A 25,571-nucleotide genomic window follows, 5' to 3' on the forward strand; every position below is an offset into this window, starting at 1 on the left:
TTTGCATTTGTTGAAGTATTTTATTAAAGGCGAATTCCAATTGAACGATGATAGCAGTCACATATTTCCTTGAAGCAACAGGATGGCTGTTATCTTTGGAAAAGGAAAAGATTTGTTTTGACATGATATAATTATACCCAAATATGAAATATGGTTCAGAGAGTTTATGTTCCAGCAGAAAATCAATAAAATTTGACTGTAAAGGAAACTCCTTCTGGTGCAACTCATAAGCATTACTGAACTTTTTGGTGTACACTCAACAGTTCCTACTTTGCCTAAACTAGAGAACTCTATCACTCACTGTCCGAGCTTCAGATTTGTCTGTATTTTTTTAACTGGTCTAAACAATTCTTTTCCACATGAAAACAATAAAATTATTTTCTCAGCCATTCCTTAAGACTCTCCTTCATTCAAACAAACTTTACATACCTTAGTCACTTTTATACTGTGGCATCTCGTTTCCAATCCCTTGAACTTCACGTGCCCTTCCATTTTTTAACCATTCAATTGCTGCATCTCAAATCCTCAACTGTCATTTTTATACGTTCTCAAATGTTCAGACTAATTCCACTCTTTCATACAAACAAGGCTGCCTTTTGACATGGTAATGGGTTTTATGGGAACTTTCAAAACACTTTGAGTTCTTGGCAAAGTCTCTGCAAGGTAAAGTGCTGAAAAATCGTTCTTTACATTTCTATGAAATTTGCAATTTAAAACTGAAGTGTACTGAATTCTTGTTGAATCAAATCTTTATACTGTATCTGCAATTTTTTCATTCTACAATGCATTTTCTCATAAACATTACACTGCTTACTTTCCTTCAGCACAATTTTGCTCTCTAAAGTATTTGCTCAAGTTTATTAGTGCTAAATTTTCATCTCCTTCCTCTTTTCTCACCCATATTTTCGTTAAGTACATTATTCAGATACCACCTTCTTCTCTTCAAATGTACATACTTCAAGCCATCATTTTTCTTTACTAGTTTCTCATTTCCTCATTTTACCATGCAATTGCTTTGACACAAAGGATTCCTAAATAAATATGTTCTCATGCTCTTCCCTCTTCTTTTGTATCATTACGACCATCTAGTCCTATGCAGCTACAACCAGAATCTATTCCTCTTAATTCTGACAGGCCATTTTATATTATGTATGTTTCTTCTAAAATCTTCCAGCTATGGAATTTGTAAACAATTACTTTGACCTCTTGAATAATTCTGATACGTAATGGCAATCATCAATCATCACAGGTATACAGATAAATGTTATAAAAAAAGATTTACCAGATGAAAAATTGTACCATAAACATCAACACACTGCGAATGCAATTTATGAAAGTTTATACAACCACCTCCTAATACTACTACTAGAACATACAAAAATTAATAGTATCTACGTATTACAAAGAAAAGCCTATTATCGTATGATGTGACAGGGATATATTTTAAAAAGGTATGTACTGTATTTTGAACACTGACTCTTGGTAATGGTTTGCTTAAATCTTAAAAAATGACTTGAAATACGACAACAAGAATTAAAAATCGATATGCCACTAAAATCATAAAATGAACAAACATAAAAAATGAGGTGAACCTTGTTATTTGCAGATTCAAGATTCTATAGATTTTTAAGAACCTATTACCTTTCAATTACATGAGTTAGTTCTACTAGCAAATAAATATCAGAATGTCTCATCATTTTAAATCAAAGAGGTATATAGTCGAACAAATAAGTAATATGACCATTTACGCATTGCCTCAAAAAAAAAAATGCTGCTAATATTAATTTAATTCATCATTATTTGTACAATAAAAACCAAACTCTTTTCTACCTAGCACAAGTCACGACTTTATATGCGATTAAAACTGTTGATAATTTACAATGTTCAGAGCAAAATGCTGTGAGGAAGATAATGTCCATGATAAACTTTCTGTGCGTTCCATGATATACATGCCATGTAAAAATGTTGAGAGCACAATAACCTAAAAGGAAAAATACTAGCATCTTAATACTGCTACTGGAGAGTACAAGAATAAGTTGAGGGAAGTAAAGGGTTTGGTTGCTGGACAAAGCTTACTTGGTGATGTGTGGTCAGGTGAGCAACAAGGAACTGGCCCATACCATCCGGGAACGTAATGGACATGATGACCACTGTTAACAGCAGAGGGAACAACAACCGGCTGCAGGCAGAGAAAGAAAAACATGGGGCAGAGTGCCCATGTAAGGTTGCTTGCTTAGGATTCAAAAGAAGGACCAGGAATCCTTTCAAAAATAGGACGCCTATCAAAAAAGTCTTTGGCGCACTTGTATGGGTGTGGTCGTTTTAAAATTGTACTTTAGAGACGACCTACCTGGTGATGGGTTGACAGATGGGCTGCTATAAACTGCCCCAAGGCACCAGGAAACTGGATAGAGAGCAGGATGAGCGTCGTCAAGACTGGATATGCGAATCGGCTGACAGATAAAAAGACAATTACCTAAGAGATCCTTTCCTGAATAGAGCTTCTAGAGGAAAGGTTGTGGTTGTAGATAATGAAACACGAGGAAAGGCCGATGGGAGTAACTAATACATAATGCTATGAACACAACTTAGCACAAAGAGTAAAGAAAAAACAAAAATATGTACATCATACTGCTCCTGATGTGGTAAAAACTCCAACAATAAGTGTGTAACAATCTCTGCAGGTGCAAAGGAATAGTAGAAGTCTGAATGGTCTCAAATGACAGTTTCGGAAGACCTACAGTGATTTTCATTGTACAATGAAAAATTCAAGTCAATGTACTTCTAATCATCAAAAATAATATTGAACATGGGGATACATTTGGTGCTCTCTGAAGCATTCAAATGAGAATAAACATACATGCAACACATCATTCATCAGTTCGGTTACAAAACATACCTTACCTTGGAAAACAGAGGATCTTTCTTGATCCTGAATATTGGAGACTGCTAAAAGCATGTTTAGAGAACAAAAATAGTTCACACATATAAGTACGGTAGGCTATAGTACATATTCCTACAATGCATATACAACAAACCATTAACAAGGTGAAAATGTAATGAGTCATAACACCTAAACTTTACATGAACAATGCATGAAAAGCTATCACCTACTGACATGAAAGAACAAATATACTGTATAATATTATATACGTTTGGGCAACTTTATTTCAACATTTAACAATAAAACACTGAAATCTAAAAAAACTAAAGCATATTTATTCAAATGCAATTACGTATATGAAAATAAAATAACTTTTTCAAAAATTTGTGAGTTCTTCTAAATATGTGTTAATTCTGATGTAAAACTTTTATTTAGCAATGGTATAGCATAACCAGTGATTAGCCCACTGTAACTGCTGGCATAAACTGGTCTATAGAACATTATATGATGTGCCCAAATTTCATGGAACATGCATGAGGTTTGGCTAATATCTATGCAGTGGCTCTGTTACTGAGGTCATAGCTTGAAATGTCTTCTGTACAAAACAGAGAGTGCAAGCTGACTAAAATCAACTACTGATGGAATGAGTTCTTCCCCCAGTCAGCTTAAATTGACCACTACTATACATGAGGCCTAAAATTCTTTTTCATATTCCTGCAATGATGATTACAAAATATACTTACTGTGGCATGACATACCTCTTCCAGAAAAACATTTACCAAATTTGATATAAACTCACATATTCCTTGTAAACAATTTTGCATTAATTTCAATATTTAAATATTCAATTCAATCAGTGGTTTATATTTCAAAAACTTAAACAAATTATTCAAAGCAAAGTACAACAGCAATGAACTAGTACACAATGAACACCAGACTGCAATAAGAGGTAGACTAAATTCACAGCTAACTGAATTTAGTAATACTAACACTTTTCAAGTATGGCATAATATATTTATTAATATAGATTGATGAAAAAGGTTGTTCAGACTTAGAGAAATTATGTTTTAAAGCTGAAAAACAAATTTCACTGACATATAAATAACATTGTTTATTCCAAAATGAATATATCAAAAGGTCATTGCTGTTGCCAGTGCCAAACAACTATGTTTGACATTCCAGCTTACCTAGAAGTTATATACATAAAGCCTAAAACTTACTTGATGATGGTTGGTCATTCCTCCAGCCATGAATTGCCCAAAACCAGGAGGAAAGGTGAGGCTTGTGAGCAAAAGCATGATAACAAGGGGATACAACAGACGGCTGTTATGGGATAAAAATAGGAACGGGAAATGTCATGCAGGTTCTGACGTACATACAAGATAAGTTCATGATATAAACCTTATGAAAGTGCTTTTCAAGCCCATTGTGGAGCATGAAAAACACTACACATATAACAGAATTCATCCACATAAATATAATTACCCAAAATAAATCACTGACATTATATCAAGCTCTTATATTTTAAACTGGGTAATACTTATGACATGCATCTACAGTTATCAAAGTGATAACATTCATTTCCTCAAGAACTGACAAGTACATAAACTTTTCATGTTCTATTGGTTATGCACAGTCCCTATTAATCCCTAAAACAGAAACAAGTTCAATAATCACTATGGTACTTAACATTAATGAACGTTTTATACACTAAACAAATTAACATCTGTTCTCACACACCACTTATCATAAGATAGTCTTTAACTGTGTGGGATGCATCCAATTGCATTAAACAACAACTTCCTGAAAAGAACTGGTCACAATTATCTAAATCTAATACTAAAACGTGTCACATAATATTTTCATAAGTCTATACAACAAAACTCAACATATCCATCATTGTTCCTCCTCCTTCTCTGCACCTTTGAGTGTTTAAGTACTGCCTTTCTCTCAAGGTTATTTCAGTGTGTCTTGGCTCCAGCTTGTTTCTGCGAGAGGTGCTTTTTATCATGTTGGTACTGATTGTCTCTTTTGCCTGCTTGTGTCCTCAAACAGTGCACTGATGTGCTATTAGCTGATGTTCTTTTCAGTGACTTTTTGGCAATACATATACAGGCAGCCGTCAGTTAACAAAGGTATCAGTTAATGGCTATCCGGTTTAACGGCACTTGTCTAGCGACGCTGTTAACTGTATTTTCGGTGCCGATCTCTGTTTAGCAGCGCCGACATCCGGTTAGCAGCGCCAATTTCTAGTTAACAGCAGCACCAATCTCTCATTAATGGCGCCGATATTCGGTTAGCAGCACCGTTAAGCAGGTTTTTAGTGCTGTTATCACTAATTTTTGGTTAGCAGCGATTTTCGGTTAACAGCATCGGCTGGGAACGGAACCCCTGCTGTCTGTACACTTATGCATCAGTTACCCTACCTGAGTTCCCTTTGACAACAACTTATTTCCTTACCATAAGTAATTCTGTTTGTCTGTTACATTTTACAAATTTTCCTGCTTTAAGTATAACTCCAGCCAACATTATTTTCCTTGCTTTTGTTTATGTTATTGTGTGTTATTCCTTGCCATGTTTTCTTACATCTACGTGTATGTGTTTAAAACTTTAAATGTAAATAATTACAATGACATTTTAAATCTAAATGCTAATTTTCAAAATTTCAATTTTGCAGTGTTTGGAGTTATTAAAACAGGTTTTGCAGATTTTTGCATTTGTTTTAATTAGTATCTATTTTTGCATTTCCTTCAATTTATCATCAACTCTGGTGTCCTCCAGCCTTCTCCTTTCAATCAGATGGAGATTTGCACAGTAGAATATGAAGCATCAATAAACATGTTGAGCAATGACATGTTGGGCCAAGCATGCGAGTTGGAACCATTCTTTTTGGAACTATATGTTTTATGAAACTGAATGTATCCCACAAAGTTAATGGTTACTTTATAATGAAGGGGTTTGTAAAAAACTTGTTTTACTGTATAAACACAGAGTAAAGTATCCATATAAATTAACAGAGGAAACTATCAATACTCTTATTACTCTCTTACTTACCACTACCATTTTTCTTCAAGGTATACCATGAACTAACCTTAATACTGTTCATAAGTACACACAAGATGCAACAATTATGCCACAAAATGAGCACATTTCTCTTAATTTACAGTACTACTACTCACAAATTAGGCATAATAGAAAATACACAATTGGACATGAATCCAACATATTCCAACAGAGCACTATTATTCCTTTAGATTTACTAGTAACAGTACATTATTAGAAAGGGGACTAAATGCAGCAATTTTCTTTCATATAAATATAAAACTAGACATTCATCATAATAAATATTTTGGAATCACACTGGATTTCATCAAAACTAGGTTGAACTGTGCATTCATTACCTACTGTTTAAGATAACCTCTGAATAGGCTTTGCTGATCCTTTTTGTTAAAGTATTCTGTATACAGGTCAATTTTGCTCAAATACAACAGGAATATGATAGGAATACAAATGGTGTACAACTTCTGAAAAATTTAATTGACTGTCATCACATCAGCAGCCATATTTAATTCATGTCCAGTTACATGTACCCTTCTTATCCAAGCAAAGGCCAGTAGCAACACTTTTGTCCTTATGAGCCTATTAATGATGCAAAAAACACCAAGCCACGCCAATCTGATAGATCTTGAAAGAAACGTTCCAGTGAGCATGACCAGACACTGCTCTACTGTCCCATAAGGCAATGTGTCATTCCACATGTATTCTATTAGGCAGTAAAATCTCCCTTCATTTTGCAATGGAACTTTGTAAGCTTTTGCACTTTCTTTAGCCTTCCTTGATTGATTTGTTTGCTTAATAATTTCTGCTTTTGTCTAACAGTCCAAAATAACTGTTATCTTTGTTTCTCCTTTCCATCTAACCTACTCATTAGTGTATACATATTATGTACTTTTGCTTTTATTATTACCACAATATTTTGCATTTCACTATTGAGATTAATACCCTTTCCCCTCTGTTAGTTTTATAGGGAATATATCTACATTCACCATATACCTATTTCACAGAGTCCCTGCAATTTCATGAATGGAGGTTATCCAACAGGGTGGAAGGGGAAGAGTGGCCTTTCATTCTTAGCAGGAGCAGCTGCTGCCACCCCTTGCAGGTCCTCAACTACTTTGGTTCGTTGCTTTGTATGCTAAAATATGTTCCTATCCACTCAAAGCTTCTGTTTTCCTATACTTGGTGGCTCTTTTGGAAACACAGATTAGCCTTGAGAAATGACTCACTGCTTTACAGGACAATGAAAGCGCCTATCTGTATAAACAATGTATGCTTCAGGGATAACTGCACAAAACACTAAGCATCTTAAAGTGTCTAATATAAAGGAAACTGAATAATTTCAATTGCTGTGGCATCATACCGTACTCTAAAAACACCTACAAATCATAAAAACCATTTCTTCTCAATGTGCCTGGTACTTAACATTCAAGATCTTATGTTTTCAGGTTTCAGATTTCTGACAGTCATCTAAAGTTAAAATTAGATAAAACATAACTATATATTATTAGTTAAAGGCAAAAAGCAATAATTTTATGACTTAATCACTCTGGATGAGCTATACAGTACAATTTCATTAAAAAAAAACTGTTTACAATTATCCTCTAACCTCAGTCCCCTTTCTTTTGAACACACGTGCACACATATACGTGTACGAACATACAAGCTCACATGTTCCTATGAAATGAAGCAAGATGAATAGCTCATCTATGAATAAGTTAACACCTTCCAAGGTATTTTAGCTAAAGACATATAAAGACTGAAGGCAGAGTTAAGAAAACCTGATGAGAGAGTTACAAACTTATCTGTAATCCTAATAAAGAATAGAGGTATAGACTAATACAGTATAAGTGCATTCAGCTGATTACAATATCATGTACTATAAAGTTACTTTTTTCAAACATTACCTAGGTAGCCTAATAAAAAGAAGTTCTACTTGACAAAGGAGGGCAAGCAGTAACAATGATGGTTTCAGTATTATTCACACTTTGCATGCAGCATCCAATAAAAAAAAAAAGGATAAGGTGCACATTTTTAAGTAAAGACTAATGACTGAACAATAACTTTAAGTACAGTGCAACATGCTATCTAAGGTATGGCAACAGACAATGATACAATGCATCCAAAATTAAAAGGATCTCATGGAAAACCAAATAATTACAGAACAAAATTAGTTTACGGCTCAAGTTTCATAAATATAATGTCCAACTCCTTCAAAAAAAAAAAGAGTAATGATAGAGAATTAAGGTGCAAGGAAATTTCAGTAAACTTTCAAGTTAAGAACAAAACATCTCAGAGCAGAATAAAAGACAGGATAAGTCTAATCCTTTAACAAGAAGAGGTCTACAGAGGGAGAGAGGAAAGGATGTTAAAGACTAAAAAAAAAAAAAAAAAAGCTATAAGGTGTCTCCAAAAAACAAAGCTAGCACAGAACTGAAAATGCTTGGAACCATGCTATGTATGATTCAGGACAATATTGTATGGCATTCATAAAATCTAAATACCATGTATGCGTAAGGAACCATCAACACTAAGTTTTGAAGGACTGCACAAAATAATTATAAAATATGACTCAAGCTTGAAAGCAACCTTACAGTAAATGTGCCAAACAATAACCGAAAACAAAATATAAAACAAACAGGTGAAGGAAAGAGATGGAATATACTAAAGCAACTGTCATGCGATTATAACTGAAAATCAAGCAGCTATTGTGAAAACCTAACCAATACGCACTATCCAAGAGCTCGCACAGGGAAATGGAATTCTTACACGTAAATCTGGAAAGCTGAGTGGAACAGGAAGGTAAAGTGTAAAATTTCCAAATTAGTGAGGAATAGTACAATGTAAGAATAAGGAATTAACACCTATTATATGTACTCCACTAATTACTACGTAATACAGAGTAGCACTACAGAACTATTTCCTAATAGTATATACTGCATATCATTCATACAGAAGAGCTGAGATAACTTCCTAACATTAAAATTATCAAGTGAAGATATTTTCAAAATACTCCTGTAAGTGTTCAGGTGTAGAAATAGTTCATAAGATTCTAATTACATAATAATTGGTACACTGTGTGATAACCAGCTGAAAAATCAAATTGTAAAGTTTGATCAAGAAATATGTAATTTTGTGAAACTTGTATATTTTCATTACAAAAATTCTCAACTCATTCAGTGTGGTTGGTATATTTATATAGCGCTTAATTTCATTACAATGACCTAAGAGAGATTGGGTCATCCTGGTCGCATAATAGAAAGTAACTAAGAAAGGACTATCAATTTGTGAAATACAAAAATAAAAATAACTTTTGCCAGATTTTTACAGCCATCTTATTTTACTTATGCATACTGCACAATTAGGCAAAAGTTACGCTTGAAAGATTAAAAGTTTATTCTATTCCCCAGGGCAAACATCCCATTATATGGGAGGAAAGTGACCAGAGGACTGTTTTGCCACCAACAGGTTTAACGAAATAAAACAGCAGTATCGTATACGAACAACGCCATGACAAATTCTCTCAAGTTTAAAAAATGAAGTTAATATACAAATTACTGTTGTTCTTGGGAATAACTAGCAATTAAAGATCATATAATTAAAGATAAAACCCTCAAACTCATTTAAGTCATTTTACCATTATTTCAGAATGAAAACCGTAACAGACTCCTGAAGAGATTTGGAAACCCTTTTCTGGATATCCAGCAAGGGCCCTACCATACTTTAGCAGAATTTTAGGGATTTCCTTCAAAAACTTTACAGCACTTTAGTAATGTTACAAGTTTCACTAAAAATCTAAAGAATAAGGATGGTAAAGGGCAGACACAAAGGACTGACTAACATCGTTTGGTTAATTGCAGATACTAATAACTAAAGTCGTAAACACATCAATGAACCCATCACTTGAAGAGTGCACTGGAAGTCAGAGACTAAGTGCTAAGTAGCCACAAAAACCAACAGGAAGGTGCACTGCCGTAAGTAACTCGTGCTCTTCTAATAAATGGATTCTTTAAGTCTTCTTAAAACAAACAAGCACAGTATCTTTGAAGGATAGTATCTTTGAAGAATATGATTTTACTAACCAAGATCAAAGGTGTGATGTTTTAAACAAGTTGATCAAAAGCTCACATGTGACAAGGGAAAGCCAGAAAAAGTGAAGTAATATAAATAAAAAATTAAGAAATATAAATGAAGACAAATTATTACACATTAATTAAGGAACTACTGTAACATGAATAGAGGTAAAGGTACCTTGTAAATACCAATATGTGTTTTGTCAAGGGAATGAAAGATCTTTAATACAGAGCAGTGTCAAATCAAGGAACTGCTAAAGACCACGGATGACAACGCTGTGATGAGAATGCTTTTAACTTAAGAGACAAGTGAAAACAAATGGCCATGCTGAAAGAAACTTCATGAAAGATTGCCAAGCGCAAAAGTATTATGATGATATTCATTATCATAATAACAGTTACTGGATAAATGATATAGACAGCTTAAGCATCTCTGTCAACAATTTTAAGAGCCAAAAAGGATCAATAATTATTACTGATTAGAAAGGCAAGAATAATAATGAATGATCACGACTTTTTTTTGTTTCATTAAAGGATGGAAGAAAGTGCCAAAAATTATATCCTTTGCCTACAATCAAATAGTGTGGGGCAGCAGCTTTGCAGGTTTGATCTTAACAGCATGATGTAGAAACCTTATTCTTTAGACTTTTATGTCGATGTCTGTAATATTAATGTTTTTTAAACCTCAAACACATTAATAAGATTCTTTCATAAACAGAAACTTTAAGATTTATCAGAGAAGTATAACAATGTCACATCTTCTGGCAATTAAGCTATTCAATTCTTTGGAAGGAATAGAAATCTTGAATTGATTCTAGTCAGAATACTACTAATTTATTACTTGAAAATAAGAGTTAGATGAGGATTCTTTGCCACACATTATTATAGGTTCAATGTAACAAAAAACTCAGGACAGTTATGTTCGACATATCATTTCCTGATGATTAGATTCTTGGAAAAACCCTGTTAACAGGTTCAGCCCTCTAGAGACAGAATAAAATATGGCAAAACAATGCTAAAAGGTAATATGGAGAAATTAGTCATGATGGTTAGGGAAAAATGATCAACATTGCAATTCGTACAGTTAATGCCACTTACTAAGCAGCCATAATTAATACACAGGAAAATCAGCTCAAATATCTGCCTTACTGCCTTTACAGGTTAGTTACATAATATACAGAATTTGATAAGATATAAAACAGTAACATAAACCTATGAAAACTATGAACAACTCCCCAAGTATGTAACCTTACAGTGTGATGAATTATATACGTAACTAAAAAATAATAAATCTGATGGGCATGCAAGCACTGCCAATGAGCTCATTTTCTGGCATATATTCAGACTATGAAAAATAACCTATTCACCCAATAAATCTTTAAAGTAATTGAAGGGAAGAATGTGGCCTGAAACTGAGTAATATTAAACAATGTCATATCTTTGGTTTTACAGGACTCATGCATAAAGTAGTATTCACTCAAAGTGACAAAACATGTCTGTTTTGAACAATAAACAGAAATATGAAATAAATTAGTCAATGCTAGTTACTAAGAATTACTGATCATTTAGCAACTAAGGGACTTTTGTTGTTCTAAAATTATTTCAAATAACACAAATCAGCCTTTTGTTAAAATACAGACCTCTTTTGAAGAAATGCCTTCATCTTCTTGTTTTTACGCATGAATATAACATACTGACGATGGACCCAGACGAAGAGTGCCCCCAAAAATCCGCTCATTACTCTGTTGGCATTGAGACATAGTAGTAAAAACCAGGTTAAGATTTGCACAATGAATGGTAAAGCACATATAAATCTATATAACACTAAATGTATCTATGCCTTATGTACTATGTACAAGCATATATTGCATAATTTTTCTGGTATCTTACACAGTTTACAAATACACAATTTAAATTTGGTTAACACCTATTTTTCAGTGATAGATGAAGAGCAAAAGACTGAAACTGACCAAAAAATAAACTAATAAAAGGGTAAAGTGTATAAACAAGATCAGAGGTCATTTGAAGAACTATTCTGTCTGGAAAAAAGATGCCTTCACACACTTTTGCAAACATAGAGGCCAATTATTTTTAAAGAATGTATGATGGTTCATATAAGCTCACTAGTAGGATATCTTGTGTGACTTGAAAGTCAAATCCAGATGTAGGATTTTTACATCAATTCTGATTAAAATATATGAAACAGTTTTTTTTTTTTACAAAACTGTAAGTAGCATTTTCTTTTATCATATACTATATCTGTTTTACAGATTATTGTGAGAAACCAACATTGCCTTTGCAAAACGCATAATACACAATGTATTTAAACTCAAATACAGATGTTGCTTTACACATGAAGAACTTTTGCCTCAGTCGTCTTGGTTTTTTACATAAAGGTCCACCTAACACAAAAATTAAACTCTGATAAAACAAGTATGTATATCTACTTACAGAGGTATGTTTCAAACATGGGCCAGTTGGAAAATAGCACCAATGAAATGAATAAAAAATGACCAAAAATCTTAAACTCGCTCCACCAACTGTGTTTATTACCACCAACACCATAAATGACTCAAATGTTCACTTAATACCCTCCTGAAGAAGGGATAGAACCAACAGGGTAATTTGTGGTGCTTAAGTAAGTCGAGCTCCTGTGATAACAGTTCACAATAAATTTTGACATCACACAAAAGCATATTAATCCATAAGAAATCTTTAAAAGATGAAAACAAAGAATTGCCAAAGCTTAATACAAAGGATTAAATTTCCCATTCACAATTGCATCATTTTAAATCAGCTCATTCATCCCTGATCATCAGTAATTATGTCCTGATTTCAAATTTATTTAATTTAGAATTATTGGTTAGATGTTACTTTTCTTACTGTCTTATGCCATTACAAGTTCTGTAAGAAATTCAATTTTAAGCCGCTAACAATATAAAATATATAATACACATCTCCATCAACTGAAATTTTGTCTTAGGTGGACTTCTAGGTAGCAAATACAGTATGTGCATCAACCAGTCAAATAAGGCATCTAAAGCAACATCTTTATGACACAAAAGCACACTGAAGCGTGCTACGTGAGGGCAATTTGCAACTTCACTGGAATTCACCAAAGTTTTAGGCAATAGTAACCAACAAAAGAAACACTGTAATACAAGCAGGAATATGGCAGCCTTACCCAACCAGAGCAAAGACGAACAACTCCTGAGGATCGAATGGATATCCAACCTTGAAGTCAGTCTTGAAGAGGGCAGTCAGGGTCTCTGGAGAAACAGGCATTAAGATATATGGGGGTGTGAAAAATAACACTCACTGATTTCTTTCCAAATCTGCATACCCTGGATAAAGCTGCAACCTCTTAAGTGAAAAACCATGCTGCAATAACACCCAAAAGCAGACCTCAACCAGGGAAGAAAATATCCCATAAAATAATAGTCCTTCTGATACTGGTCAAATCAGCATAGCAGGGAATAAAAAAATACTCATGAGGAACAGTTTCTTTGAACTGACAAACTATTTTAAACATTTCTTCTGGTAAACTGCTGTAACTATGATCATATGGAAGTCTGGAAGTTAGCAACTCATGCTGCGTTCGATAAAGAGTCAAATCAAAGGAGAACATCGCGGATAAAATGGATGCAAATGTGAGTTTGAGGTCTCTTTCACTCCTTTGGGGACAACCCTTACTGATAAGGGGATGCCTCTTACCCAATAAGAGCGAATACGACAATCTCTTGAGGATCAAAAGGAATGTCCACTTTGTAGGAGGTCTCGAAGAGGGGCGTCAGAGTGTCTGTTAGAAGAGGTTAATTACGTATGCATAGGAGGCAGATATTACTTCATTGCAAAATTAACTCGAATGTCTGCAACTACAAAATCCTAGTATTAGGCCTATGCCAAAAAAAAATATATATATATTTTCCTAAAATTCACAGGCACTATGTAATGACATGAAATCAAAATGTTATATTGCTCCTTTGACCATTAAAGAATATATGTACTAACTCTACCAAAGCATGTAAATCAAACAACAGTTATGTGTTTAAATTACCATTACCATCCATAATGCTACAAGATACATTCATAATTAGTAACCTACAATTATCTAAAATAGTTGTGATGACAATTACCACGCTTAAAATTAGAACACACCAAAGGGGTCCTTTGAAGAAGCCTTATTCCTAAATGAAAGTTCTTATTTCTTATTTCATTAGGAAATAACAAATATGGCCAGATAGCAGTTGGAAATCCATAGAAAAGCTACAACCATCTTTACTACTTTTGAAAAAGAGATAAAGGGGTGGAGACATTTCTTGCTTTCCCAGAACACTATAAAATACTATACCTTCGTCGTTGAACCATACTGCTAGTAAACGGAACATCATGGCACCGCAAACAGCAGCAAAGAATCCTCGCCAGTAGTTCCTAACCGCAAAGTATACGCTGGTTACCTCTATACTGAATAACACACCTGAAGAAAGTAGGAAATTATAGTTACAAGTAAACTGTACTTTCAGGTAAAGTCATAATAAAAGTTCCATGAATTCCTGTAGAAGGCCTCACCTTTCAGATCATAAACTGGACAACCAAACTCACCACCAATTGGCGCAGCAAACGAGCAAGCGACACCCACAGCACAGGCAGCAGCAAGCATCTCGGAGTTCCGGGATTCATTCTCGTATATTCCTTTGAATGACGTCACCGCCTTTGACAACAAAGTGGCCACTATACTGGCGATATGCACAAAGGGACCCTGGGGAAATTAATATCATGATTATAAGACCATCAAGGTTGTGGTAGTTTACAGGAGTGTGTAAAATAAAATAGAACAAAATTTCCAAATTAAAAAATCATTATAAAATGCCCCATTACGCATAAAGAATAAGAGAAATTTAGGGAACATAGCTACATAGAGAGCACTCAATAGTAAATATGAGCCTTTACATTCTCACATAAGTTCAGACTGCGTAAAAATTCCATCCCTTGATCAAAATGCAATCTAAGTTGTGCATTTTGTATAGGGGCCTAGCCGCAGAAGTAGAACTTCCTGATTGGCTTTGAGTGTAACGGCGAGCCTTTGGTAACAAATTATAATGCTAGGCAACAGTGTTGATTTTATCAATTTCAAAATGACTTTTTCCTTGTCTGGAAGCATGTCTATTGGTACGTCTGCCCTTGGTGCTTACACACACAAATAACGTTGGTGGGTGTACGTTAAGAAAGAATGGGTGTCAGGACCTGGGTATAATCAACCCTATCTACCTGGTGGAATTTAAAGTTTTAAGGTAGATACTCTTCCCAGCATTCACACTGTGATGATCCATAATAAAGTTCCTAAAGGGCTGATTGACAGATTGCTCTACTATTTTGACCTCTTTTTTATACAAAAGAAAAAAAAAATAAAGAAAAAATATAAACTAATTTGAAAACTCACTTCTTTGCCAAGGGGTAAACCAGAACCCAGCGTCGCTGTCAAACCTATAACTTTTGCTATCAGTGTTTTAAACGTCAGGTACTCCTTCAAGACGACGCCTCTTAAAATGGTCTTCATCTCGGGGATACCGGAACCTTTGGAAAGAGAGAAAAGGTAAAAGAAGTTTAGATTTTCGGTGGGAAGTCGTGACGAACGCGGGACGGCTGACCATACTTCAACTACGGTACTAATGGATACGTAATTAAGAGCTATGTCTGGATCTCAAAAATGAACAAATTAACTTATACATATAACCTTCGTCTTCAGAAGTAAATTAAGACTCATATTGTATATGACGGGTTTTTGAAACTTTAGTCTTCAAAAGTGGACACAATGTGATTTTTCTCGATAAGAACAAAATCATTTGGAAAAATGGAAGCTCTGAATTCGTCATTTTTTCTTATATATTTGGAAGTACTGAATGTTTGAGAGACTGTGCAAGTGCATGTTTTTTCTTATGCGAGCATGTGTGCCCGCATTTAGGCATTATATTTTGAGTGTCACCATATTAGCAGATAATTTATCAAAATTATTAAAAGGTAAAAAAAAAGCATCTTGCACGCCAAAAGCACCAAGTCAGCATATTAAATAAAAATATATATCTTTGGCAAGTCACTTTGTTCAAGAATTCTGGTTTGCCAGTTAGTGCATTCAACGTGGAAAATTGCAAAACTAAAAAATGAGAAGCAAGACTGATAAACAGTGATCTTTGTCTGCACAAATAACCCGACAAAAGCGTTTTTTTTTTTTTTTTTTTTTCAACACAAAGGGCAGAGGAGGAGGAGAGGGTGTATCGGGAACATACGTATTAAAGCTGCAAGCTGGTGAACTAATGGGGGGAGAGATAATATAAGGCTGCTGAAATATTCAAGGATGTGTCTATATGACCGACAGTTTCGTCAAGTTTAACCCAGTGATTTCCGCTCTTATCACAGTGTCAGTTTAAAAGACGAAGTGACGACAATAAGTGAAAAAAAAAGAATAGTGCCCCGTTGCCTGAGACCACTTGCTAGTGTGCCTAGGTGTCAGATTTATTCATGATCTTGAAGAGGAAATCCTCGTCCGCTTCGCATCACCCCCCACCCCCCGCCAAACGAGAGATCCAATACTAAAAGATAAACAGTGAGAACCAATACCAGACGACGAGCATCAATTCCGTGACTTTGAAACATTAATTCTGTGACTTTGAAACATTAATTCTGTGACTTTAAACTACGAGAACCAATACCAGAAGATAAAAATTAATTCCGCGACTTTGAAACATTAATTCTGTGGCTTTAATAAAGATGTAGATCGATGAAAATCCAATGTATTTCGTCTGCATTAACCCCCTTTGAGCTTATCCTGATGACAACTTCCTTAGAACCAAAACGGTGTTTTCAATGAAGCACTATTTCCAGATATGTAAGTCTAAACTTTTATATGTTGTGGACTCCGGCAACTGCTCCACCAAGTTGAATGAAGATTGAAGTTCGCGATAGAAATCATTGAAAAAGCGTAATGCCGGTTACGAGGACACATCCAAAAATGAGAGAGTGACGGGTGAAAGTATTCCTGCTATGCACGATCCACGACAATTACTATGTTCGAGGAAGTCGATGGGAGCCGAGTGATGAGTCTCGGACTACAGCAGGTGACACAAATAGATATCAAAGAACATCTTCTATCGTACATGAAGCTTTTGATGCTTTCATGAAGATTACTAAAGCAGTGCAGATGTGCATAAGCCTAGGGATACCACCCGTCACATTTGACTAACACTTAGGCACACGGCAAAACTTCAAAAAAAAAGAAAGAGAAAAAAAGGGTAGAAGAAAAATTCGTCGTTAAAACCTTCATGACATCATTACCACGAGTGCGCAACTAGACGTGACCTCACACCTACGAAGCGTGTTAAGGAGAAGTAGTACTAATCTTTCTCGTGAATGAGATTAATATAGCCAGAACATGAAAATTAAATAAACACAAGGAGGCCGGAAGGTGGTGGGAAACAAACTCGACGGTACAAGGTGTTTCCCACAAGGGACCACGAAGACTCGAGTTCCAAGGAGGCTCAAGGGTTTTCACTCCAAGAAGCGGTTCGCACACACACACACACACACAAACACCGCGGGTCTTTATGTGATTAGATGGCGAAGGATGGGTATATACGTAGGTGTCTGTGGCCTAAGAGTCAATCATAATAACAAAGTTAATAAGGGTCATTCTTCGTGAGGTCACGGGTCTAGCTATCATAGCGTGACGGTCGTGGTTCTACCACCTTTGAGCAGAGCGATAATCTCTGGGATGCCTGAACCTGTGAGGGTGGGTGAGTGGAAAAGCTCTTTTAGGGGTCACATCCGGCTTCGAGTGGTCACATCATGACCTTCCATTTAGTGCAAGTGGTCAATTCATGACCTACATTTAGTACTAGACATAAAAAACGGCAAAATTCTCTACTTTGCCATTACATTAAACTATGCATCTAATTTCTACAAGCATATGGCATATTTCAGTGGGGGGTGGGGGGAAGAATATGATATGATCTATGATCACGACAAAAGAAAAACAAGAATCCGGAGGAAGCTTCATTCCAAATAAAGCAAAGAGCCTCACCTTAATGGGAGGGAGTCTACTAAACAGAAGCAACAACATCGTACATAATATAAGGAGTCGAACTTAACACCTACTACTATAGCACGCAAGTACTTTCTCCTCTCTCTCCTCTCTCTTCTGATCTCGATCTCTCTCTCTCGAGCTCTCTCTCTCGTCTCTCTGGTCTCTCCTCTCTCGTCTCTCTCACATCTCTCTCTCTCATCTCTCTCTCTCCTCTCTCTCTATCACTTCTCTCTCTCTCTCTTCTTCTTCTCTACAAGTTCTACATTTCCTAATACAGTGATGCCTTGCATTCAGTCACCAGCGCCCTACTTGTAAGAAAGTCCTAGTCGGTTTCGTCTTCATATCTTAAGACATGTTTCAGGGGACTGACACAAAAACTGCAGATGCTACAGTGTGTGTGTGTGTGTGTGTGTGTGTGTGTGTGTGTTAAAAGGAATGAAGTAACAAGCTATACATACATGGCCTCTGTTGTCAACAACCACACGTATCACCTCAAACTCCTTTTCCATCTATTGACCTAATGATTATAACCTCTTAAACCCAGTGTGAGCGTTGCTATCTATCTATTTTACAACTGACATCACACGAATGACGTTTATTCTAAAAACTGACTATAGCTGGCTCACTTAAGGTAGATTCTTGTGTGAGCCCTATGCCTGCGAGACGTTTGTTTGGCGGCCGCTGACAGGCTGGGAGGTGCCTATACCTCCCGGTACCAGCCAATCAGCGGTCGCCAAACAAACGTCTCGCAAGCACAGGGCTCATTCAAGAATCTACCTTAAGTGAACCAGCTATAGTACTGAGACACTTCTAAGAACACTTAGATGAAAGCGAGGACTCCTTACCAACTGCCTGGGGCGCCAGGATATGGACGAAACCGGCCGAAAACAGGATGAGACACACAGGTAGGGAGACCCAGGCCAGGTACTGGAGAGCCGTGTGGCTGGCCAAGTCTCGGTACAACCAGATGCGGGCTGGAAATGACAGAAAAATATGAAAGAAACGAGATGAAAAATATAGTTAAAGGAACTTTTATATATACATTATGAAACGAAGTATGTCGCTCACCGTTTATATATGTTATTTGTTATCATTTTTGAATAATGCAAATGATTTATGCGTTAAATCTCAACATGGTTAAAGTATGACCATGTTTATGTAAGATCTTCTCACTCAAGTAATTTATACCTAATAAAATCTGACATTAAAACCACCAACCCTACAGAGGTACGGAAGACTCGTTCAAAAACAGTTTAAGTTAATGATTCTCACGAATGATTGCCAAAAATATAAGAAAAATAATTACTCATAACCACATTTTAAAAATTAAGTAACTGGAAGCATTAAATTAGCAACAGTTCCCTTTCCCAGTACAGTTACTTGAAAAAAATGCAGATCAACTAACTAATGATTTTCAGAAATAATTGACAAAAAGATATAAAAACAAGGCGTGATCCAACTGCCAGCCTACTTGAGGCATGTGCTAAAGTCTATGGTCAAATAGCGCATTGTTTCATCAACGAAAATTAAAATAAATAGGCTATATTTTATTAGAAATCACTTTTCTGTACAGTTTAACATGCACATTATTTATTTCTTATATTTTAATTCTAATAAAATAAATCATATATATTATACCCTAACATTCCTGTATCTTTAACTCAACGCAAAACACCTTTATCAGACTTAGGCTTTCCAACCCCCTCCCCCAACAACAAGAACAACAACATCATCAACAACAAATTAGTTTGTAGGCTTACTCCCCGGGTAAGCGAAAAAACATCATTATTTAAAATCTTCATTTGGAATAAATAACTGGATACGACAAAACACTGAAAGTTTTCTTTTCTGTCGCAGTGACTGGGAAATGGCTGACTGACTGACAGCGTACCTTTGTTACAAATAGCGATGCCGTAGTCCATAATGAAGGAGATGATGGCCATGACGATACCCAGGACTGCGAGGAATACCCAGTCCTCGCCCACTCGGGCGAAGGTCGCCTGCCAGATGGTGCCCAAGATCCGGAGACACTTCGTCGCGACTTTGCCTCTGTAAGGTCTCAGGCCTGGGAATAAAAAAAAAAAAAATTAAATATACGATGAGAATCTTCATCAGAGAGAGAGAGAGAGAGAGAGAGAGAGAGAGAGAGAGAGAGGTGTAACGTGAAATATCATTGTAGAAAAAGTTAAGTCTATCTTAGTTTTACCAGACCACTGAGCTGATTAACAGCTTTCGTAGGGCTGGCCCCTGAAGGATTATTTGATATTCTTACGTGGCTAGGAACCAATTGGTCACCTAGTAACGGGACCTACAGCTTATCGTGGGATCCAAACCACACATTATATCGAGAAATGAATTTCTATCTCCAGAAATAAACTTCCTCTGATTCTGCGTTGGATGAACCGAGAATCGAACATATTATATAGATAACATTACCAAAATATTCCCACACAGTGAAGAACCTTACCCCATGGATATGCCCTTCCCTAAACAGAGTAAGATTATATGCAGTATATCTCAATATACATACATTATACATCTTCATACATGGCAGTACATTAGGACCACCCTCCTCCCCCCCCTCCCCCCTAACCCCAACTTATGGCAAGCGTTACGCGTCAGCAAACGTGAGATTCTCATTAAAATCTGAATTAAATTATCAAAAGCCATTTTATTTACTATACGTGTGTATATATATATATATATATATTATATATATATATATATATATATATATACAAAGCAGCAAAAACATATTTTTATTTTAAAGCTACGTACAAAACATTGCTACCTCTCTCTCTCTCATCTCTCTCTCTCTCTCTCTCCGTACAGATGGCAGCACTGTTGCCAATTCACGGTGACACACTGACACAAGTAACTCCACTGTTGCCAATGCGCTGACGAGTTCTTCCTCCTCCTACTCCTACGCTCAGCTCCCCCAGCTTCTCACTAATCCCCGGATGACGACGACGACTTGGCTCCCACCTCCGAGTGACGTGGCACCCAGAAGGTCATTGCGACTGGGGCGATTGGGTGCCCAAATGGTGCCCAAAACGATGCCCTATTGATGCCCAAAATGAGGCCCTAATGATGTTCAAATGACGCCCAAATGGTGCCCAAATGATACCCAAATGATATCCTATTGATGCCCAAATTATGCCCTATTTATGCCAAAATGATGCCCTAATGATGTTCAAATGATGCCCATAATGTACTCAAATGGTGCCCGAAAGATGTCCAAAACGGTGCTCAAAATGGCGTCCACATGATACCCAAAATGGTGCCCAAATGATACCCAAAATGTTGCCCAATTGGTGACCAAAAGATGGCTTAATGGTGACCATATATATAAATATATAAATATAAATATATATATATATTATATATATATATATATATATATATTATATATATATATATATATATATATATATATATATAGATATATATATATATATATATATATATATATAAACCACTACCTAATCCTTCAAACATTTCCCAGCTTTTCAAAAGGACTTTAAACCACGACAGCCCAAAAATTTAACTGTCAAGCCCGTTCCACCCGGCCCCCCTACCCCGGCCCCACCCCCTACACCTCCCAAAGGCCAGGTGGTTCCAGGTGGCCTTCCATGTACACGTGAATAAAATAGCTGACTGGACCAGGGCAGCAAGATAGCAAAAAATGCTGACTAAAGGGAAACATGTCTAAGAAACTATGAAAAAAACTTATATTTCGAAGACCATCATCACTAAACCAGTAAAATCAGAAGAGGCTAGACGATATTTTCTTCACAGTTACTGACTGATTAAAAACCTATCTGGCGCCAGCCATCACTGCAAGGTCATTGGTGCCAAGACTGACAAACAGTCTTGTAGGGATGAATTCACCTTTACGAAGCTTGGTACGAAAGTTACAAGTTCAAGAATTCGATACGGAATGCTTGGACACATCTTCATGGGACAGGCTGGAAAACTGAAGGTGGAAAACCGAGGGTGGAGAACTGAAGGTTTCCGGGAGAGAATATAGAAGACCCTGGGACTAGAAACTGTACAACATCCGAAGAGAAAGGAGGAGAGAAATCGGGTCCTCCACGAAGTGTACCCGAAATCTTTGAGGGAGGTCATCCGGGCGAGACACATGATAGCCTTCATTCAATAATAATAATAATAATAATAATAATAATAATAATAATAATAATAATAAATTTATTAAAAAATACTATTTCTAGCATGAGTCTTTCGGGAAAGCTATCTGTATAGACTGAGCTTCATATATACGTACATATACATAACTATGGACTTGTTCCTCTAATAATAATAATAATAATAATAATAATAATAATAATAATAATAATAATAATAATAATAATAATACTAATAAAGAGAGAACAAAAATCCCCTCCATGAAAGCCTACAACACCAAGAAATTAAGGGAGAAAACAAGTGAGGTCAATGAAATAATGGGCATAATACACACCACCAGTATCACAGAAACAAACAAATAACTTGGTATATGCAGGAGCAAGATTAGTAGCAGAACTGATGGGGATTCGACACCACAACCACCAGCACAACCAACCCAACAGAAAACCAAAAAGCAACCTCCTTGTGGAAAAGGCGCCTGGGAAAAGCAAATCATGGTGATGAGATCTGACTTGAGTAAACTGAAAGAGATGGCAAAAAAAAGAAAAAAAGGCTAAGAAGCAAGAAAACAAGGGAGGAACTCAACGAGAAATACAAAGTACAAGAGAGGGGACTAAACAACACAATAGAAGATGTAAAACAGAGGCTTAAGGCCAAAGCACATAAGATCCAACGGTACATGAACAGGAATAAGGGATACCAACAGAACAAACTATTCGGAACCAACCAGAAAAGACTATACAGCCAACTAAGAGGAAGACAACCACCCAGAAATTCCTGAAGCCAAACCAAGTAAGAGACTCTGGAAAACATATGGAGTAATCCGGTATCACACAACAAACATGCAACATGGCTCCAGGAAGTCAAGGAAGAAGAAACAGGGAGAATAAAACAAAGATTCACAGACATCACGACAGACACAGTCAGACACCAACTAAAGAAAATGCCAACTGGAAAGCCCCAGGTCCCGATGAAGTCCATGGATACTGGCTCAAAAACTTCAAGGCCCTACACCCACGAATAGCAGAACAACTCCAGCATTGTATCTCAAATCACCATGCACCCAAATGGATGACCACAGGAAGAACATCCTTAGTACAAAAAGACAAGAGTAAGGGAAATATAGCCAGTAACTACAGGCCTATCACCTGCCTACCAATAATGTGGAAGTTACTAACAGGTATCATCAGTGAAAGGCTATACAATTACCTAGAGGAGACAAACACCATCCCCCACCAACAGAAAGGCTGCAGAAGGAAGTGTAGGGGCACAAAAGACCAGCTCCTGATAGACAAAATGGTAATGAAGAACAGTAGGAGAAGGAAAACCAACCTAAGCATGGCATGGATAGACTATAAGAAAGCCTTCGACATGATACCACACACATGGCTAATAGAATGCCTGGAAATATATGGGGCAGAGGAAAACACCATCAGCTTCCTCAAAAATACAATGCGCAACGGAATACAATACTTACAAGCTCTGGAATAAGACTAGCAGAGGTTAATATCAGGAGAGGGATCTTCCAGGGCGACTCACTGTCCCCACTACTCTTCGTAGTAGCCATGATTCCCATGACAAAAGTACTACAGAAGATGGATGCCGGGTACCAACTCAAGAAAAGAGGCAACAGAATCAACCATCTGATGTTCATGGACGACATCAAGCTGTATGGTAAGAGCATCAAGGAAATAGATACCCTAATCCAGACTGTAAGGATTGTATCTGGGGACATCAGGATGGAGTTTGGAATAGAAAAATGCGCCTTAGTCAACATACAAAAAGGCAAAGTAACGAGAACTGAAGGGATAAAGCTACCAGATGGGAGCAACATCAAACACATAGATGAGACAGGATACAAATACCTGGGAATAATGGAAGGAGCGGATATAAAACACCAAGAGATGAAGGACACGATCAGGAAAGAATATATGCAGAGACTCAAGGCGATACTCAAGTCAAAACTCAACGCCGGAAATATGATAACAAAACCATAACACATGGCAGTGCCAGTAATCAGATACAGCGCAGAATAGTGGAATGGACGAAGGCAGAACTCCGCAGCATAGATCAGAAAACCAGGAAACATATGACAATACACAAAGCACTACACCCAAGAGCAAATACGACAGACTATACATAACACGAAAGGAAGGAGGGAGAGGACTACTAAGTATAGAGGACTGCGTCAACACCGAGAACAGAGCACTGGGGCAATATCTGAAAACCAGTGAAGACGAGTGCTAAAGAGTGCATGGGAAGAAGGACTAATAAAAGTAGACGAAGACCAGAAATATACAGAGGCAGGAGAATGACAGACAGAACAGAGGACTGGCACAACAAACCAATGCACGGACAATACATGAGACAGACTAAAGAACTAGCCAGCGATGACACATGGCAATGGCTACAGAGGGGAGAGCTAAAGAAGGAAACTGAAGGAATGATAACAGCGGCACAAGATCAGGCCCTAAGAACCAGATATGTTCAAAAAACGATAGACGGAAATAACATCTCTCCCATATGTAGGAAGTGCAATACGAAAAATGAAACCATAAACCACATAGCAAGCGAATGCCCGGCACTTGCACAGAACCAGTACAAAAAGAGGCATGATTCAGTGGCAAAAGCCCTCCACTGGAGCCTGTGCAAGAAACATCAGCTACCTTGCAGTAATAAGTGGTACGAGCACCAACCTGAGGGAGTGACAGAAAACGATCACGCAAAGATCCTCTGGGACTATGGTATCAGGACGGATAGGGTGATACGTGCAAACAGACCAGACGTGACGTTTGACTGACAAAGTCAAGAAGAAAGTATCACTCATTGAGTCGCAATACCATGGGACACCAGAGTTTGAAGAGAAAGAGAGGGAAAAAATGGATAAGTATCAAGATCTGAAAATAGAAATAAGAAGGATATGGGATATGCCAGTGGAAATCGTACCCATAATCATAGGAGCACTAGGCACGATCCCAAGATCCCTGAAAAGGAATCTAGAAAAACTAGAGGCTGAAGTAGGTCCGGGCCTCATGCAGAAGAGTGTGATCCTAGAAACGGCACACATAGTAAGAAAAGTGATAGACTCCTAAGGAGGCAGGATGCAACCCGGAACCCCACACTATAAATACCACCCAGTCGAATTGGAAGACTGTGATAGAGCAAAAAAAAAAAAAAAAAAAAAAAAAAAAAAAAAAAAAAAAATAATTAATAATAATAATAATTATAATAATAAAATAATAATAATAATAAGAATAATATAATAATATAAGTCTAGAGCAAAAAACAAAAAAAAAAAAAAAAAAAAAAAAAAAAAAAAAAAAAAAAAAATAAT

At 36.5% G+C, this 25,571-nt stretch overlaps 1 protein-coding gene across 15 annotated transcripts in view; it reads right to left on the reverse strand.

The window, feature by feature from the left end:
• The window catches only part of LOC135204314 (chloride channel protein 2-like), a gene marked incomplete at its 3' end in the record, with an annotated part of 186,581 nt that overhangs the window by 26,707 nt on the left and 134,303 nt on the right, over window positions 1-25,571 (reverse strand). For 10 of the 15 annotated variants that reach the window (XM_064234494.1, XM_064234493.1, XM_064234495.1 and 7 more), the window contains 8 exon segments: window positions 4,105-4,207; window positions 11,655-11,756; window positions 13,199-13,283; window positions 14,366-14,491; window positions 14,617-14,773; window positions 15,455-15,588; window positions 18,937-19,065; window positions 19,983-20,156. In XM_064234494.1, coding sequence (XP_064090564.1) covers window positions 4,105-4,207; window positions 11,655-11,756; window positions 13,199-13,283; window positions 14,366-14,491; window positions 14,617-14,773; window positions 15,455-15,588; window positions 18,937-19,065; window positions 19,983-20,156 — 1,010 coding nt within the window. 15 annotated transcript variants of the gene reach the window in all.

Source organism: Macrobrachium nipponense, chromosome 44 (genome assembly GCF_015104395.2).
Source record: "Macrobrachium nipponense isolate FS-2020 chromosome 44, ASM1510439v2, whole genome shotgun sequence".
NCBI lineage: Eukaryota > Metazoa > Arthropoda > Malacostraca > Decapoda > Palaemonidae > Macrobrachium > Macrobrachium nipponense.